Source organism: Onychostoma macrolepis, chromosome 17 (assembly GCF_012432095.1).
Source record: "Onychostoma macrolepis isolate SWU-2019 chromosome 17, ASM1243209v1, whole genome shotgun sequence".
Classification (NCBI taxonomy): Eukaryota; Metazoa; Chordata; class Actinopteri; order Cypriniformes; family Cyprinidae; genus Onychostoma; species Onychostoma macrolepis.
Genome location: NC_081171.1, coordinates 21,576,305 through 21,594,134, shown reverse-complemented (window position 1 = coordinate 21,594,134; position 17,830 = coordinate 21,576,305). Strand labels below are relative to the sequence as shown.

General features: G+C 38.6%; 1 protein-coding gene across 2 annotated transcripts in view; it reads right to left on the bottom strand.

Moving 5' to 3' along the window:
- stard9 (StAR-related lipid transfer (START) domain containing 9) overlaps positions 1–17,830 on the bottom strand; it is a 45,311-nt gene that overhangs the window by 5,343 nt on the left and 22,138 nt on the right. Inside the window, exons 4-22 of one of the 2 annotated variants that reach the window (XM_058749142.1) lie at positions 17,165–17,281; positions 17,049–17,081; positions 15,803–15,861; positions 15,562–15,674; positions 14,643–14,785; positions 13,665–13,732; positions 13,394–13,491; positions 13,115–13,315; positions 12,932–13,029; positions 12,748–12,825; positions 12,310–12,387; positions 11,369–11,548; positions 10,683–10,737; positions 9,711–9,836; positions 9,489–9,571; positions 8,995–9,056; positions 8,518–8,690; positions 7,793–8,264; positions 199–7,326 (exon numbers count right to left, since the gene is read on the bottom strand). In XM_058749142.1, the coding sequence (XP_058605125.1) occupies positions 199–7,326; positions 7,793–8,264; positions 8,518–8,690; positions 8,995–9,056; positions 9,489–9,571; positions 9,711–9,836; positions 10,683–10,737; positions 11,369–11,548; positions 12,310–12,387; positions 12,748–12,825; positions 12,932–13,029; positions 13,115–13,315; positions 13,394–13,491; positions 13,665–13,732; positions 14,643–14,785; positions 15,562–15,674; positions 15,803–15,861; positions 17,049–17,081; positions 17,165–17,281 (9,365 nt within the window). Of the gene's footprint in view, positions 1–198; positions 7,327–7,792; positions 8,265–8,517; positions 8,691–8,994; positions 9,057–9,488; positions 9,572–9,710; positions 9,837–10,682; positions 10,738–11,150; positions 11,206–11,368; positions 11,549–12,309; positions 12,388–12,747; positions 12,826–12,931; positions 13,030–13,114; positions 13,316–13,393; positions 13,492–13,664; positions 13,733–14,642; positions 14,786–15,561; positions 15,675–15,802; positions 15,862–17,048; positions 17,082–17,164; positions 17,282–17,830 lie in introns of those variants that run through there. The other variant, XM_058749143.1, reaches the window with a different exon arrangement.

The window sequence follows — 17,830 nt, the reverse complement described above, 5'->3', positions numbered from 1 at the left end:
ATGAGGGGCGTCAAAGCAGGACAGAAAATAACTTGTTACTTCTAAATTATGTTTTTTGATGTAAAAATCTTGATAACATTATAAGTGGACCTCAGAGAACAGTACTAAATAAAAAACAAAAGGCAGTTCAGGACCCCTTTAAATATTGTGCAAACTTTGTAATACTTTAAATAAAATGTAATCACAGGTTATACAGACCTGTTAAGGAGCTCCTGTTTGTTACAGGCTGAAGATGGCTCTTTAGAACCAGACTTGAGAATTTTAAGCAGAGTGTCTGTTTCCCCTTGCCCATAATGCAGCTTGGCCTCTGTGAGTTCAACAGTCAGCTGATGAGGGCTCAGATCCATATGTACAGAGGCTAAAATCCGCTCACGTTCTTTCTTCAGCTTCTCAATTTCTTGTGCTCTCCTGTCTGTTTTCTCTGATGGCTCTTGCCAGTAACTGGAGCTGAGCTTTGTGAAGTGCTGTCCAGTTGGTCTGTGAATCTTACTATGTGTTGATGGTGGGTGCTGATTAATGCCAGACCAGTTAGTAAATTTGTTGTGCATGGGCAGATCATCAGGGATCTCCTGATGTTCTTTGAGCATGCTGGTTTCTGCCAGAGGATTGATGTTGACCAGAACATCAGTGTTGCACTCGCTTGGCACCAGAGACATCACGTCATCTTCCTGCTGTTGCACAGTACTTTGTTTTGAATGATCCCAACTCTTTATTATATACCCAGAAGATCTGTGACTCAAATGACTGTTCACAGTTGACAAATGAGGTCTTTCTAGGGTTTCCATTTTAGATTGTCTGACATTATCTGAGGAGGATGCAAGTTGGACACCAATGGTACTGCTTGGAGGGGAGAGGGACATTCTTTGTGGCTGAGATGGGGAACGGTTAATAGTGGGTTTACTTATTACCCTGTCTTCAACTTCATGAGAATATTCATTCCTCTCATTTTTTATGCATTTGCTGCGGGGACAGATGCTATTTGAGAAGTCGTCAGATCCACCTAGATTTGAACAGCTCAGGTTTTCATAGGTCACAGATGACACTGATGTAGATGCTGTTCTTGCATTTTTACTGTGAATGATACAAAGGTTCTCCTGATCTAGTATCTTATTCTCATGGTTGGACATTTTATGACCTTTCAATGGCACGTTGTATACATGAGAGTACTGATTCTCTTGTCCCTCAATTTTATGGTTTGTTGAAGCCTGTGTTGTTTTTACTTGTCTTTGCTGGGTGTATCTTGCAGCCTTCACTGTAAGGATAGGGGAGCATGCACGATCCATAAGCATAATTTGTTTATTAAAGCAATTCCTTAGGTCTACATTTCTGTGATAAGTCTGCTTCTCCTCTTGCTTCATATGCAAGCGTTTTGCTCCAAGGTAGCTGGATGAAGACTTCTTACAGGAATTATCTACTGTGTTTCCTTCAGATGCTTCCAAAGTGGGAGCATCCTGATTTGGCACAACAGTCTCTAATGAAAGAAGCTTTTGGGGAGGAATCAGAAAATTTTGACTCTCAGTTACCTTTGAACTTTTGGGACGTAAATCAGGCAGGCTTTTAATCCTTTCATAGGCCTGTTCACTTTCACTTTTATTCTTCAAGATCTTGGCATCACCATCAAGCTGGGACACATTACAAATGTCTGAGCCAATAACTTTAACAATAACATTTACTTCATGGGCTGTAGCATTTGTTGACCTTGGAGCATTCTCTGTCTGGACCCCAATGTCCAGTGAAGTTTGTGTACAACAGTCCCTCTTGTAGTTACTGCCAGATGAAACCTGGAAAGAGTGTTTAGGCTGATCATATTTTGGTGGCTTTTCCCCTGTTCGCATACACTGTATGTTCCCCAGAAGATCAGAGGTGTTGTGTATCAGGTCAGAGAGATGTTCAGACATGTTCTGCAGACTTGTCCATGTGGTTGGGGCACCATTCCCTGGTTTAGACACTGGTGTCTGGGTGCTGCTTCTTCTGTGACGGCTCTTCCTTTTAAGGTCCTTATTAACCTCAATGGTTTGTGTGCCTTGATCACACCTGCTTGGACTCGGATGTTCCTGAGATTCATACTCCGAGGAGTAGACCAGCACTATTTCATCAACTTGACCTGAACTGTGGCGTAATTCTTCTGAGGCACCATTGTAAGAGTCACATTTCAAAGCTGTTAGGGTCTGCTTATTTGAACTGCTAGAGGAATAAGAAGCTGCCTTCAGCAGAGGTTCAGAAGAAATTTGATCTCTAGAATATTCATTACTACTCAATGTGCTAGAGAGGCCTTTATGATTTACATAAGCGCTCAAATGGGAACTGAAAGGGGAGTCCTGAATATTTAGGCCATTGTCTACACTACAGCACCTCGTCATATTCTTGTTGGAACTACTGAGTGGAGAGTGTTTGCAGGATAAATTAGCAGCACTTCCAAAGGCCTGCTTTTTGTGGACTGCTGTGTTAACCACCACAGTAGTTCTTGAATGAATAAATGGGTTAATATCACTTGAAGCAAAATGCATTGCAGAATCTCTTGTCTGTGGGACAGTCTCCTCAAATGGCTGAGCATGGTCTTCCACACAAACTGAAATATCTTCGGAAGAAGCATTCTTCCTTAAAGTAATGTCTTTATCACCCTTTGATTCTGTCATCTCTATCTTCTGCATTTCTTCAGAAGAACCATGATCTTGTTGACATGCAATTGTCTCAATCTCAGCTTCGCTACATATGGAAAGTATCTCTATAGGCTGCTGGGTGTATCTGTGTCCTGATTGTGCTTCTAATGATCTTGGACTAATTGCCGAAGGTGAAGAAATGCTTTGTTCATCAAGTGGAGAACTTTTGTATTTGCCAAGAGCATTTTGACTGGTAGGAAGCAGGTTTGTTTGAGAAGAAGGTTTGGTACGAGACACACGACTTTTAGATGTGGTACTTTCATCCAAAGATAAATCAGGTGCAGAATCAGTGGATGAACTTGGAGGTGCTATAAAGTGGGCCTTTCTGTATCGCTTTTGCTTTCCTTTCCATCTGTCATCATTACCATTGCCAACAAAATGTTTTGTAGCATTTGCTGCTGTTACATGTTCTGCTCTGTCTGTAGATTTACACGTGTTATTATAATATTCTTTTGTGTTTTGACTGCAGTGAGTTTGTTTTGCATTGTGATATACCTCAACAGATTTACCAGGCTCTCTTTTTTGCATACAAGTTGACTGGTGATTTTTAGGAATATTTGGCACTTGATTTTTCAGTTGTTGGTTATCACAACTTTGCATTTCTTTGATGCTGACATCATTATACTGAGGTGTAACCACCATTTCCATTTGATTACTTGTGTTGATTGACTGATTCTCTGACTGTGGATACTTGTTGATTTTTCCATTATCACAGGTTTTAAGCAAATTGTGCATTTGTATTCTTTGTGGTGCCTGGCTTAAATCTGAAATGGTGGCGTCTTTTCTTAAATCTTCAGAGTAACCGTTGAGTATGTGCTCCACAGGTCTTTCTTTGTCTTTATCACAATTACTACTGATAGTGGCAGTTTCCAAGGAATGTTTAGTACAAGTTTTATCTTGGCTGACACAACCATTATGTTTTCCAAGATTTCCTGGACCAAATTCATAAAATGCAAGATTGCTTAAAGGCCGGGCTTCAGGAGTTGGGTAATTGCCATCCACTGTTGAGTGGTAATCTTCCATACTTGATATTGAAGAGTTATATGAACATGTCTTTTTATTTTGTGCCTCCATGGTTTGCTGAAAAGTATCAGCCACATATTCGGAGTGTATACCTGAGACAGTATGTTTCACTGTTGCTTCAGCGGACAATGACACCTGAGGAATTTTGCATTTACTGGACTTCACTGGAGTTGAGACCTTCATAAGACAGTTTTCATTTGGTGAGCACAAAGTTTCATTCAAAAGTCTTGAATGTCCATGGGATAGTGTTTTATTATCACAATTGTTCATTTCCTTAGAGATCAGTGCACTTTCATTTAGTTTTGTTTTGTTGTCAAATACCTGTGCATTCTGGTGCAAGTACTGATTTACTTTCTGAACTTTCTCCAACCCATTTGTCAGCTTAAGAGATAAAGTATCTTGTGCATACGGGCAGAAAAGCAGTGGTTTTAATACTGTGACTCTACCACCCTCTAAAACCCCTTCGCTGATGTAATCTTTCCTTTGAACAGGGTTTGAAGCATCAACATAATCCTTTCTTAGTTGGGTGCAGACAACAATGTTCTCTCTTGATGTATTAACATCAATAATAGTTTCTTTGACACACGACAACACTGATTCACTTGTTTTTAATTCATCTGTGCTCTGTTCCTCTATAGTGCAGTATAGTACTGATTCCATGTTATCACTGACATATCCACATTTTGGACTTTCTTGTTCAACTTTCTTCTCTTTCATTCTTATAATATGCTCTTCTGTGCCACTGGAGTTCAAGACTGGGTGATCCTTCAAAGTCAAAGAATGTCTTGGTTCTGTTTGTGCATTGCCGTTATCCAAGTGCACAGTAGAGTTGTCTTTATGAATCTCTGATTTTGACATACATGAGAAAGTCTGGGAACTATTACTCTCACCACGTCCAGCCTGAGTACTTTCGTAATTAAATTCATTTTTGTTTGTTTTGGACTTCAAATTATCCAGTTTAGCTGAAGAAGTATTTTCTTTCTTTGTGTTTGGCTCTTGATCTTCACTGTAGTCTTCTCTTAGAGACATCATAAAATGTTCTTTCACCACCTCTGATATTTTATCATTAATTGCCGAGTCGCTCATCTGAAAATATCTGTTATTGGCCTTTCTCTCCACAATCTGGCCTGCATCTTTTCTATCCTCTTTACTGTTGTCAATAATGTTTTTAATCTCTGGACTCCTAGAGGATTTCAGGCTAGTACAATTTGTTTGTGTCAGCCCACTATCGCATACACTACTGTCATTTCTAAAAGTATTAACGTGATCTTTGCTGATTAAAGTCTTGTGATCATCAATAGCTGATGGTGCATTTTGAATTTCTTTGCCTTCTAGCTCTTGATCAGAGTTTTCCATCATATCAGGTGTAAGCCAATTTTCCAAAAGAGATATCTTTTTTACAGATTCTGCATTGGTAGTTGAACAAGCAGACGACTGTTCCTGATCTATATTTAAAAGTGCAGTCTCAGTGTGTGAAACATATTCATCACTTTTCTTTGGAAGCTTCATATTTCCTCCAAAGCCTGCATGAGGGTCGTTCATTTTGCATGCTCTAATGACTGGCTCATTCTCCAACTGTACACCAAAGTGTTCGCCATCTCTGCCAAATCTATTAACTTCTCTGCCAGGCTTGTCTGATTGTTCGATTGTCAATGCATAATCTTTGGTATCTGTTGTGCAAACCATTTCTGTGCACTGTTTTGTATAGAAGTACTTTTCTTCATGGCACTGTTCAATGGTTTTGCCATTGGCAGTGCTTGCATTGTTGTGTGATTCATTTAGAATCTGTCCTGCTTTAGAGTTTTTAACTTCTGGATCTCCTGCATTGTCACATGCTGAAACCTGATAACCTGCTGCCAGGTTTAAGTTTGACTTCAGAGAACAATCCTCAGGGTACAATGGGGATGATGATGGCTCCTCTCTAACATGTAAAGCTTCCCTATTAGAGTTAACTGGGAAGCAAGTGGTGCTTATTGAGATCTCACCATCTTTGGAACAAGAGTTGATCAGCAATGCTTCAGTCACAGTGGGATTCAGTGGTTCATATTTAGTGGTTGGGTCTGCTACCCCATCTGAAGAGTCTGTAGATTCACAGACTGTGTGAGTTGTACATGGTCCTGCACTGGTGGTCAGTTCCTTAAAATAGATCTCCTGTCCTGGGATAAAACTGAGATCACTCTCTAACAACAGGGTATTTTCAAAGGATGTGTCGTTTTGTTCTTCAAGTGTTGTATTTCCGTCCTGAGTGGAGTCAGAACGAGGTGAGCTCTGGCTTTCTGAGGCATTCATGTTGTCAAATAGATCTAGACTTGTAGAGCTTTGGCATCTACTGCTCTCCATTAGTGTGTGTGGATCCTGTTTGATCAAGTGTCCTGAAGCCCTGATGATTCTGGGACTGTCTGCTGCATCAGTAGATGACCAAGCATCAGTAAGAGCAAGTGGATTCTCTGTTTCTCTCATACTTGCACCACTACAAGGTCTTGATTCAGATGCTAGACAAGAGATGTGTGAAGGCTCTCTAGCCATGCCTTGGCCATTCTCCGTTTTCAACTTCTGACTACCATTAAGGCTCCAGAAAACCTCTGCAGGTACATCTTTGGATATTCTCATCTGCTCTTTATTGCCAATTGCCTGAGAGCTGCATGAAGCCAGTATTGTAGGGGTGGATAAGTAGCTTGGAACTTTTTTAAACCTCAGCACAGGTCTGGCAGTCACATGCTTCCCACTGCTCTCCATAACAAGAGAATCTTGAGATATCTGACTGTCTTCACTCTCAGCGTCACTGGAATCACATTCCTCCTGCTTAAGTTGCTCAGCCAGAGCTGTAGCGTAAGCTGATGACAGTGAATCCAATGAGAAGATACTATCACAATCTGAAGATCCGTTGGGATCCTCCCAACCACTGTGTTCCACCCATCCAGCTGTTTCTTTTTGCACTGCAACCCATTGCTTGGTACTTGTCAGAACTTCTGCACTATGCCAGTGTCTCCGTTGCTTATTTTTTAGTGAGTTAAGCTGCTCCAAACTTTCATAAGACATTGTCGGCTTGATAGGGCACTTTTCCTGTTTTTGCTCAAAGTCTTTCACAGTCTTGTTTTTGTTTGATTTGTCATTAAATTGACTTATCATTTTGTTCACAGATTTCACACTTCTATGTCCCCGTGAGCCTGATGGTGGCTTGCGGAAAACTTTTGTCAAAGCACTTCTGATCCCAGAGCCAACGGAGTGGGAAAAAACCTTGCGGATGGTCTCTAAACCTTTATTTCCACCTTGAGACAGAGTCTTTGTTCCCTTCACGGAACTTTTCTGTTTTATTATTGGTAATACTTTTCTAGTAGCTTTGGTGTTTGAATCCAGACAATTCTTGTCTTCGTCACTTGTGCTTTTCTTGACAATCAACCTTGAAGAGGCCGTTTTTAATTTTGTAGCTTCAGTTGAACTTGCAACTTTCAAGGGACTTTTGTTGCTGTCAGAAAAACGGGCCAAACTTGAGGATCCTTGGTCATATCTTGAGGGCATTGTATTTGAACGTCTTCTAATCTTTTGATCTCTGAGACATTCATCAGATTCCCATTTAGTGGCACAAGCAAAACCAGATAGAGACGCTGTAATCTCAGAAGATCTATTCCTTTTGAGGAACTGGCTGTTTGGAGAAAAAGAAAAAAAGAAAATATATATAAATCTAAATATATATATATTTAAAAGTAAAAGCACAATCCACTGTTCTTGGTGTTATTGAAATAATCATTTTAAATAACAATGTAATCTAAACATGAATAACACCTTGTTCGGTAAGATTTACTACTTCATTCTTTAGACCAGGTAAACTCCAAAACCTGCACAGTGGTTCTCATTCACTTACAATTGCATTGTTTTATTTATTTTTGCATGCAAAGGAGAACTTTTCACAAAAAATTTCTGCCTAACACTTGGGGTTTGTTCTTAAAATTGCTCTAATATTAATAAATCTAAATGATTATAAATGAGTGATCGCATGCAAAAGGTTAGCCATTTGCATTAAACACACATACATCATCTCCATATAAGGGCTTTCCGCACAACCCTTCCTTTAGAGTCTTTCGTCACTCTCAGCAAATGATTAAACCCACCTGAAAATGGGAGTGTGCTGGGGGTACAGTCGGGACAGCAGATCAGCAGAAAATGAATGTCTTCGTAAAGTCATGGGACGTCCCCTGGACTTTGAGAGGTACCCCAGATCTGGAGATGAGGCTTCATCGCCCCCTTCAAGAAGCTCTTTTTCTAGCCTCTGCAGCTCTCGCTTCGCCTCCAACAGATGGCGCTTTCGTGCAATCTTCTCCAGTTGGTAATGTAACCTTTTGCGGCGCACACGGTTCTCAGCTCTGCGCAATGCATGGTGCTTCAGCAGTTCCTCCTGCACCACTCTTTTCCTGTCACCCATTAAAGGTGATGGTGGGACTCTTTCAGCACTGCCTTGCTCCTCAGTCATCTGACATGATAATCCACTATGAAGTATGAGATCTGTCTGAACCCCTGACTCCAATGTTCCCTTTTCCCTGTGGGTTTCAAGCCGTTGCTTTTCTTGCAAGATCCACTGCTTGACTTTAGATGCAAAAGAAACCAGAGTTTAGAGGAAGGCAAGGCAAGGCTTTATATTTGAAATTTGGACAATTTCTTGTTGTCAGGTATTCAATATATATTCAATTGTTTTAAGCTTTGTTTAAGACTGTATCTGTGCTGCCAAAATAAAAATATCTCAGCTCAAAGTGTGTAAAATATAACCAATGTCTTAATCCATTTCTTAAAAGTCTACATTTTAGGAGAAATATTAAACATGCATTTGAATACAACTCACTCTCAGTATGCTGCTGTCGGAGACATGCCTGCTCTCTTTCCAGATCTCTCTCTGCTCTTTTCTGCTCCATCTGAATCTCCTCTCGTAGACACTCTATGTACCACTGCTGTTCTTCTAGTTGCTGTCTGGGAGCCGTCCCATTGCCATTCTCATGACAACTTGCTCCTGCAATCCTGAGCACACAACAAACACAAACTCATTGATGCACCAGCCAACCAGATATATGACCACTAGTTCTGAAAATTTAGAAACAAAAGATTTAAAGAAAGTTACAATAACACAGCAAAGAAACTAGTTTACTTCCATCCCTTTTTTCTTTTGTTGTCTGCATACACACTATAGTAACCAAGCAACACCACATAAACAACAGTTTCTCCAGAGGGCTCATTACCAGTTCAACATTTAGAAACACCATGAACTTGTACAATATATCTATGGTTCAAAAATGTACTGCTCTTGAATGAACAAAACACCTACCTTATGTCAGAACTGGATGAGTTGAGCTCTGTAGAGTTGTAGACCAGACCTCCATCACTGGTCTGCATAGAAAAAAAAACAATTAAATATCAGTAATGCTAATTCAAGCAATTCTCAGTACTACATTTTGTGCATTATGTTTTAATGTAGTACCTTTATAAAACAAAAACAAAATTCTGGTATGTAACAATGATGTCTAATCATCATGTTTAATGAGTAAATTATAACAATTGTCAGTTTTGGGTGAATTAACCCTTTTAAAAAAGTCTCTTTTGACAACTTATAATGTCTAAAACATAAGTCATACCTAAAAATGTCTGAATGCCATAGTACTAGAAGCAAAATATCAAAACAAGTTGCATTCACAAACAAGCGATGCTATTCCATTTTCCTGAACTAACTTGAATTTTCTGAGCCATTTTTGCAAATACATTTAGCCATCTAATCTCAAGGTCATTTTAGTGGATATATGCATTGCAAAGCATGGACTGTACCCGTCTTCTTTCCCTCAGAATAGCCGCCTCTGCAGGGTGGTTGAACCTGAACTTATGGAGTCCTCCTAAGGTAATCACTGCACCTTAGGGGAAATAGAGACGCGCAATGATACATCAGGCTACTCCCAGTATCTACTAATGTAAATATATTATTTTGTTTCATTTATTTTGATTTTGTTTTACATTGAGTATAAAGGGTTGTATTTTGAATGTTTCATTTACCTTGTGCAAGTCTGCAGGGCTCCTTGATCTCTCTTTCATTGACCATGCAGATGTTCCCTGAGACCGGCTTCAGAGTCACAACCCCGCTCTTATTCTCAATCTCGCAGGAGGAACCTTCTGGCAAGACTGAGGGGTTGAGGTGCAAGTTAATCATTGCTGTCCACTTAAAACAAATATATTGCTAAGCAGGACTTTTAACAGACTATTTTCGTATATATGCTTCCCTGACCATCTCCGAAAGTGGTTTGAGTGATCAGATCACAAGATGCTTTAGATCCCATTTACACTAGTACAGAGTGCTGCAATGATGACATAGTTTTGTTTGCCAACCCAACAAGATATTTCCATTGGCTTTTGGATTATTGCAGAAAATAAGCTCTGAGACAAACAAATGTTTATTATACTTACATGTTTTGTTTATCATGATAATCTTCACAAATGAACAACTTGTAATCAAATGAAGTCAAATGTTAAATGTAGCCTATAAATGAACAACACCACAGTTGCATGACTTCAACGTAACCACCACTAAACTTCTGACAACTCTGACTTTGAGCTTCTGACTTTCAGACTTCATTTATAAAAAATATTTAAAAAAATTTAAATTCTGAGGAGACTGTGAAAATGAAACATGTAGATGAGTGATGACCTCTGTAGTCCTATTTAGCTACTTGTTAGCAACCATCTTTTTTAAGACAAGTAAAAGCTTTTAAAAAAATGTCACAAGGGGTTTTAGAATAAAATGTGAAAACGTCTTATTCTTGTATTAACTGCAGATGTTATTTCAGGCATTTAACTAAACACCCATTCAAAAAACCCAATGATTTTGGGACGATGGAACTGGAAGTGCTAAAATTGCTAATTTGTTTTTGGCCAACAAAAATGTGTCATCCTGCAGCCCTATTTAATGCTGTTATTACCAGATGTAAATAGACCATAGTACTTAAAGATGCTGAGATAAATATGAGATACCTATGTGAGGCTCTTCCAGATTGTCATCCTGAGGCCTGATTCTTGTTACCCCTTCCTGTAGCACCAAAATATAACAAACATTAATAGAAGTCAATAAGAGGATTTAGTCCAAAGTAAAAATATTTCTTCTTCCATCTCTTATTTTTTGTTCCTTATACACCTCAAAGCCAAGCAAAGGATTTGTCTACTGTTTATGGAGGATAAAATACCTGCTTATATAAGCCCGGACACATGGGCACACAATCATTCCCAGGTGGCTTTAGCTTTTAAAGCAAGGAAACTGCTGAAATTGCACAGCCGTAAGCCTTTTACGGGCTATCAGGACTAACCTCTTAGCACAGATTTACGTAAACTGAGTAACTCTCACTAAAATGTTCCTGCACAATCACACAAAAGTACGAAAGAGGAAAGTGAAAAGAAGAGGAGGGAATGTCTGGACCACACGACCAAAGCTCTGGGCTGTTTTACCTTCCTGTGAGAGGTATCTCAAGAGTTTTGCACACAGAACAAGAGTAGAAAAGATAGAAGAGAAGTGAAGGAAGAATCTATTGGAGGGAAAAGAGAAAGAACCATAGGTTAATGACCCGAAAGAACAAAGGATTTTGTAGAGAGAAGACTAGCTAAAGATTATTGGGATGTGACAGGAAAAAGCAATGTACTGCATATAACTAGCTGAATAATTCTACCCGAAGGTGGTAGATGGTGACCCCTGTGCTGAGGACGTCTGGCTCTAGAGCGATGAGGTGGGGCAAGAGTGAGTGAATGAGGACTCCTGCTCTGTCCTGGTTAATGTCCACATTGTAGCGCTCCAACAGGGCTCGCTTATCATGCCAACTGTCAGACCAGTCTTTAGTCAGCTGCTCCACCTGCAGAGGAAACACGAGCGACTGAAAAGTTAACTGTGAATAAAAAAAACAGAAGAATGATAATGATAAAAATTCTAAGGAGACCCACACTACAGTTTACACAACCGTTCAAAAGTCTGGAAATTGATCAAAAGTGACAGTAAATACATTTGCAATGTCACAAAAGATTTCTATTTCAAATAAATGCTGTTCTTTTGAACTTCCTATTCATCAAAGAATCCTGAAAAAAAGTCCAGTTTCCACAGAAATATTAAGCAGCATATTAGAATGATTTCGGAAGGATCATGTGACACTGAAGACAAGTAATGGCTGCTAAAAATTCAGCTTTGCCAAATGCATTACTGTACATTTTTAAATGTATTTAAAAAAAATAATGAGCTTTAATAAGTCAAGAGCCTTAAAAATAAGAATTATGAGAATGGAGACGTAATTATGAAAATCAAAGCCATAATCGATATAGTCACACTGGGTAGTATATGTCACAATTGCAAGACATTATGTTGCTATTGTAAGATAAACAGCAAAATTTACAAGATATAAAGTCACATTGTAAAATATAAGGTCAAAATAACAAGAAAGCTGATAGAGACGCAAGCATAAGTTAAACCAAGCTGCGATCATATATAAAGTCTCATTGCAAAATATGAAATGCAACCTTGGTGAGTGTAAGAGACTTTAACAAGCAGTGTACATAACTAAGCCCCTACAGAACTAGCTCAGAATTAATATTAGACTCCAGTATTTCATGTAGGTGGACTAACCTTCAGTTCATTCTGTAGGACTATATCAGACAAGCTACCTTCTCTCTCATCACTGAGAGATGGACTGGGATTCCTTTGCTGTGGATGGAAAAGACAATTATCAGTCACTTTTGCACAACTTTTGTTTTATATGAATATGGAAATCGATGGCTTTGTAACACCATGTCCTAACCAGGCACCTGACAAGTGTCCATTCCATTTGAATCCTAACCAGAAGCAACAGGAAACAGCACAAGACAACAAGACTTGGTTTCTATTTTTGCTGATGGTGCCGTGTAGCCCTGCCCTCATTTGAAATCTCATTTGTCAAATTTTCACTCCATATAGCTTGTTAGTAAACCTGAGAAATGTTTCAAATGTCTTGTAATGATGTTGTAATTACTTGACACATAAAACTTGTGTTGAACTTATTCAGGTCGAGCTGTTAAAGTCTGGTACCATTTCAAAGCTGAGCAGCATGCTCTTCAGACGATCAATTTCCTCTCGCAGTTCTCTGATCAACCTCACATTGGCATCCTGAGATAAAATGAAATGTTTTATTTTAGTTTCATTAATAATTCATAATTTTCTGTTGATGGTGGTACAGCAAGTTCTGCAGATATTTGGACACATCTAAACACACCTCATTGACTCTTGGCTTGTTGACGATGTTCCTGGCGTGAGCTGCATAGCGGAGGGTGCTCAGAGTCTCATTGTAGCTGCTGCTGGATGGTGAGACGGCTGGAGGAAAATTAATCTCAGAATCAATTCCACTAGCACTGAAACCAATGCAGCAAAGAGCAAATCTTCACTCTGAATGGCTTACTTCCAATCATGATGGTTTTGGAGTTGCCGCCCAGACTGTCTTTGAGAAGCCAGGTGAGGACAGAGTCCCTGTAGGGAATGAAGCATTGTCTACGCCCGCTGCCCGACAGAGAGCTGGACTGACTACCCACAGTGCTCCCTTCACCCTCACTGAGCACACTGTTAATGCTCTGACTGCTGCTGAACATCTGAGAGTTCTGGGCTAGAAAAACAAAGTGCAAAGTCATGACAAGGAAGTTAGTAAGAGAGGATAGTAAGAATAAAGAAGGCCAGTGCCTACCAAGAGCGGAGATGACGATGCCAAGGGTGACAAGAGATTTGTTGATGTTGGCGCCTTCTGTTATTCTGTCTCTGCAGTATTGAGGGTCGGCTCGTTCGCTGACAGCACAAAGAGTGATATTTCAAGTCAAGTCAGCACTTTACTGTTCACCATTATGTGATCAACCACTAGAGGGCAACTTGGTCATATATCATTGTTTCAAATCAGTGAAAGCAGTTTTCTGGATTTTAAACTAGGAGACTTTGGTTTAAGTTTAAACTAAGACACTAACCTGCCAGCCAGGTCCACCAAGTTGATCTTGCTCACTATTTCTGAGGGAAGGTTATTTTCTAGAATAGCCTATAAAAAGAAAACACTATTTTCACAAGAATATTAGCATTCAAACGTTTGGGGCCAGCAAGATTATTTTTCATGTTTTGGAGAGAAGCCTCTTTATGCTCATCAAGACTGCATTTATTTGGTCAAAAATACAGTAAAAACAGTAAGGTAACACTTTAGTATAGGGACCAATTTTTACTATTACCTAGTTGCTTATTAGCATATTGGCTGTTTATTAGTACTTATAAAGCACATATTCTGCATGACCATATTCTTCATCCCTAATCAATACCTAAACTTAACAACTACCTGACTAACTATTAATAAGCAGCAAATTAGGAGTTTACTGAGAAATGGTTTGTTAATTGCGAGAATTGGACCTTAAAATAAAGTGTGACCAACAGTAAAATTGTGTAATATTATTACAATTTAAGATAACTGGTTTCCATTTTAATACATTTTAAAATGTCATTTATTCCTGTGATGGATATGCTGATTTAGTGCCCAAAAAACATTTCTTATTATTATCTATTTTGAAAAAAGTTGTACTGAATAATATTTTTGTGGAAACCTTGATTTTTGCATTAATAATATGTTCAAAAGAACAGCATTTACTAGAAATAGAAATCTTTTATAACATTATAAAAGTGTTCACTGTTACTTTTGATCAATTTAATCCATCTTTTCTGAATAAAAGTACCAATTTCTTTAGAGAAAAAAAATCCTACTGACCCCAAAATCAGTAATGAAAAGGTGATTTCACTACATTTTTGGCATATGGATAATAAAGCAAATTATCTAATGTCTAGAGTGAAATGTGTGTGAAATATCTAGTGTGACTAGCAGCCATTTAGTTACACGAAAAATGCAGTTTGTGATAAAAAGACTGATGAGAGATCTTCTGTTGCTATGAATTTAATGAGATTCAAACCTGTGTGTATTGAATGGAAAAGATGGCATGAGATCGACTGCTAGCGTCATGGACATGTGTAGCGGCTGTGATACGGTTAGCGATGCCCTCCTCAAGCAGATCCACTGCTTGTTTGTAGTCAGTAACCACATGCTGAGAGAGACCTAAGATAAACAACATAATAGCATCATCATCCTTTCCATGACTTGAGTCACCCTGCTAGAGAACAGAAATGGAACAATATCAGGAAGAGATGATGCTAAATCATCTCTCTGTATGTAAAGTGGCCTGTTGTGCCAAAATATTTATTAATTGATCTTTTAGAGTGTAATTGGGCTTGTGTTTAGTCACAGTTGCTGTGTGCATTTCTGTACATTTAGTTGTTAGGTTTTAAATTACAATATATTTTGGTATTCAATGTTAAGAAAATGTACATATATTAAGTGTCTCAAGTGTCCAAATACTTTTTGAGGTCACTGTGTTTACATGTGTGAGAAACACATCTTGGTCAGTACACAATGCCTCTGTACTGAGCTTCTAGCGGCCACATGGAAGTGAGGTCACTTCCTTTGCTGCACTGGGCTTTCTCCTAATACACACAATGACTGGATGTTGGACAAGAAGGGAAAAAGAGAGAGAGCAAAAGAAAGAGGAGGAGCAGATACAGTCATGCATGCTGGCTACTCTCAGCACAAGCTGTGGTGGGAATTGAGTTACAAATGCAAACAGTCAGGAACGAATAACTTATGTACACAATTACCTCTTTAATAAAAATACACAACCATTTGTCAAATGATATAACACAGTGAGCGCTTTCCTCATGTTTTCATTAGTACTGGTTGCACAAGGTAATTTGACTTTGTTTGAAGGGCTTCACCAGACTTCTTCTACAACAAATCAGCACAAAGGGCATTTTACGTTTGCTTTTGTGAACACTCACCCTGCACATAGGGCCCCTTCTCTGGGTGTTCTCGAACTCTCAGAGGTGCTGGCTTCTTCTGCTCCGCACCTCTCAGCAGATCACGCACACGCTCATTATAGATCTCTAAAAAACTGAGAGGGAAAATGAGGTTGTGATTTGCGTTTGCTTGCAGGCATACTTCTTGCTTCATTCTCAGGATAGGCTTGCTGATACTGTTGCGAAAGAGTCAAAGAAAAGAAACAGAGGGTTTCCTTCTCACCTTATTTCAACTCTACAGCTCTGTCCATCTGCAGACTCAACTCCTGACCTAAAAAGACCCTTTAACAAAGGGTAAAAAAATAGGCTTATTTAATTAGAAAATATTCATAGGAGGTAACTGTATTATCATATACTCACCCTCATGTCATTCCAAAACCATACAATTTTCATTCATCTTCAAAACACAATTGAAGTAATATTTGATGAAACCTGAGAGATTACTGTTCCTCCGTTGAAAGTCAATGCAACCAAAAATTTGATGCTTCAAAAAGCTCAAAAGACATCATAAAAGTAATCCATATGAATCAAGAAGTTTAATCTAGGACCCTATGAAAATCATTTTATTTTTTCCCAAATTGCATTTGAACTTTTCTGGATTCCCTTTTGTCCTGTTTTAATTCTTCTAAACCCTGTTTTAATGGTTCAATTAAATTGTATTAATCAAAAAGCATGTCTAATCAATTAAAATCATGAAACTTACACAATTTAACAGCAATTTATTAAAAGATTAACAAAAATAAAATTTTACGGCCCTATGAAATGTTTCATTTTTTCTCTTTTTTTTTTTTTTTACTAAATTCTGATTTCCATTAAATTGTATAAATTCCACTTTAATGGTGTCATTAAATTGTAATAATCAAAAGCATCTCTAAATGATTGATTTTATTTAAAAAAATATATTTTTTATGTATTTACATTTTTCAATAGTGTTTTGTGGCTTAATATTCACAGACACTAGATCATATCACATTTTGCTTTAAGTGTACTGACCTATTTTTGATTTATTCATCCACAGTTTGGCAAATTCCTTGACATTCTGCATTATACAATAAATTCTATTTTTATGACTGGATTCTGCAAATCTGACCATGTTTTCTGCATCGCGGAAATCATAGGGCCCTAGGTTTAATCCAAGTCTTCCAAAAAGACAACCACTTTTTTATGATCATTGATCAACACATTAAATATGGTAAGCACAAACTTGACCATACTCACTTGATGCATGTGTGTCAGCAAACATCTTCCATTTTCTGTTTAAATTGATTGTGTCTCTTCAGAAGACTTGAATTAAACTTCTCAAGTTTACAATTACAATGTCTTTTTGAACTTTTTGAAACATCAAAATGTGGTTGTGTAGGGACAAAAATCACGAAAGTCTTATGGCTTTGGAACGCCATGAGGGTGAGTAACTGATGACAAAAATGTAAATTTTTGGGTGAACTATCCTTTAAATGCCAATAACTTACTTGACAGATCCTTGGTGTCAGTCCAATGGAGTCCTGCACAGATAAAGAGGATACATAATATTTAGGTTGAAATAGTGCTTCACCATTATCTTTATCTCATACAAGTAGTTACTCACTGGAGTGCCCATCATGGTGTAAGTTTTCCCTGAGCCCGTCTGTCCATACGCAAACAGACACACGTTATACCCCTCTGAAGCTCCAGACAGGACACACACACCCAGGTCTTGAAACACCTACAGGAGGAGAAAGCACACTTTTGACACACATTTTAAGAAAAGCATTTATTTGAACCTCTATTAATAAGTCTAATGTTCTGACACACAGGTGACATTCTTGTTCTGTGCTCTTTGAATAGGTTTGTTGACAGAATTTGATTGTTGATCTGTGTTTATTTGAGAGAAAGAGAGTGCGCCTGTTCTCTGAAGGTTATGTTTGTGCAGGTTTCAAGCAAAGAGAATGTGCTGCATCTGTGTTCGCCTGAGGTTCTCAGAGTGTGTGGACTGGAGATCAAACTTCTGCCGCTCTCACTGTTAGGAGAGGAGAAATGAAAACACACCAGCCCCACTTGGACTGCTTTATTTTCCTCTTTCTCTTCCTTCAGTCTATTTTTCTTCAGAATTATTGAATCCCCGTGTCTTAACGAGATCGCTTTGAAAGAATGTTCATCCACTACGCTGGCATTTACCCTGTGTTTGTATCACACTTCATCTTGGCTATGACACTGGCTTGACGCATGTCTGGTGAGGGCAAAGTTCTCAATCAACTCTGCTGTTTCAAAAGAG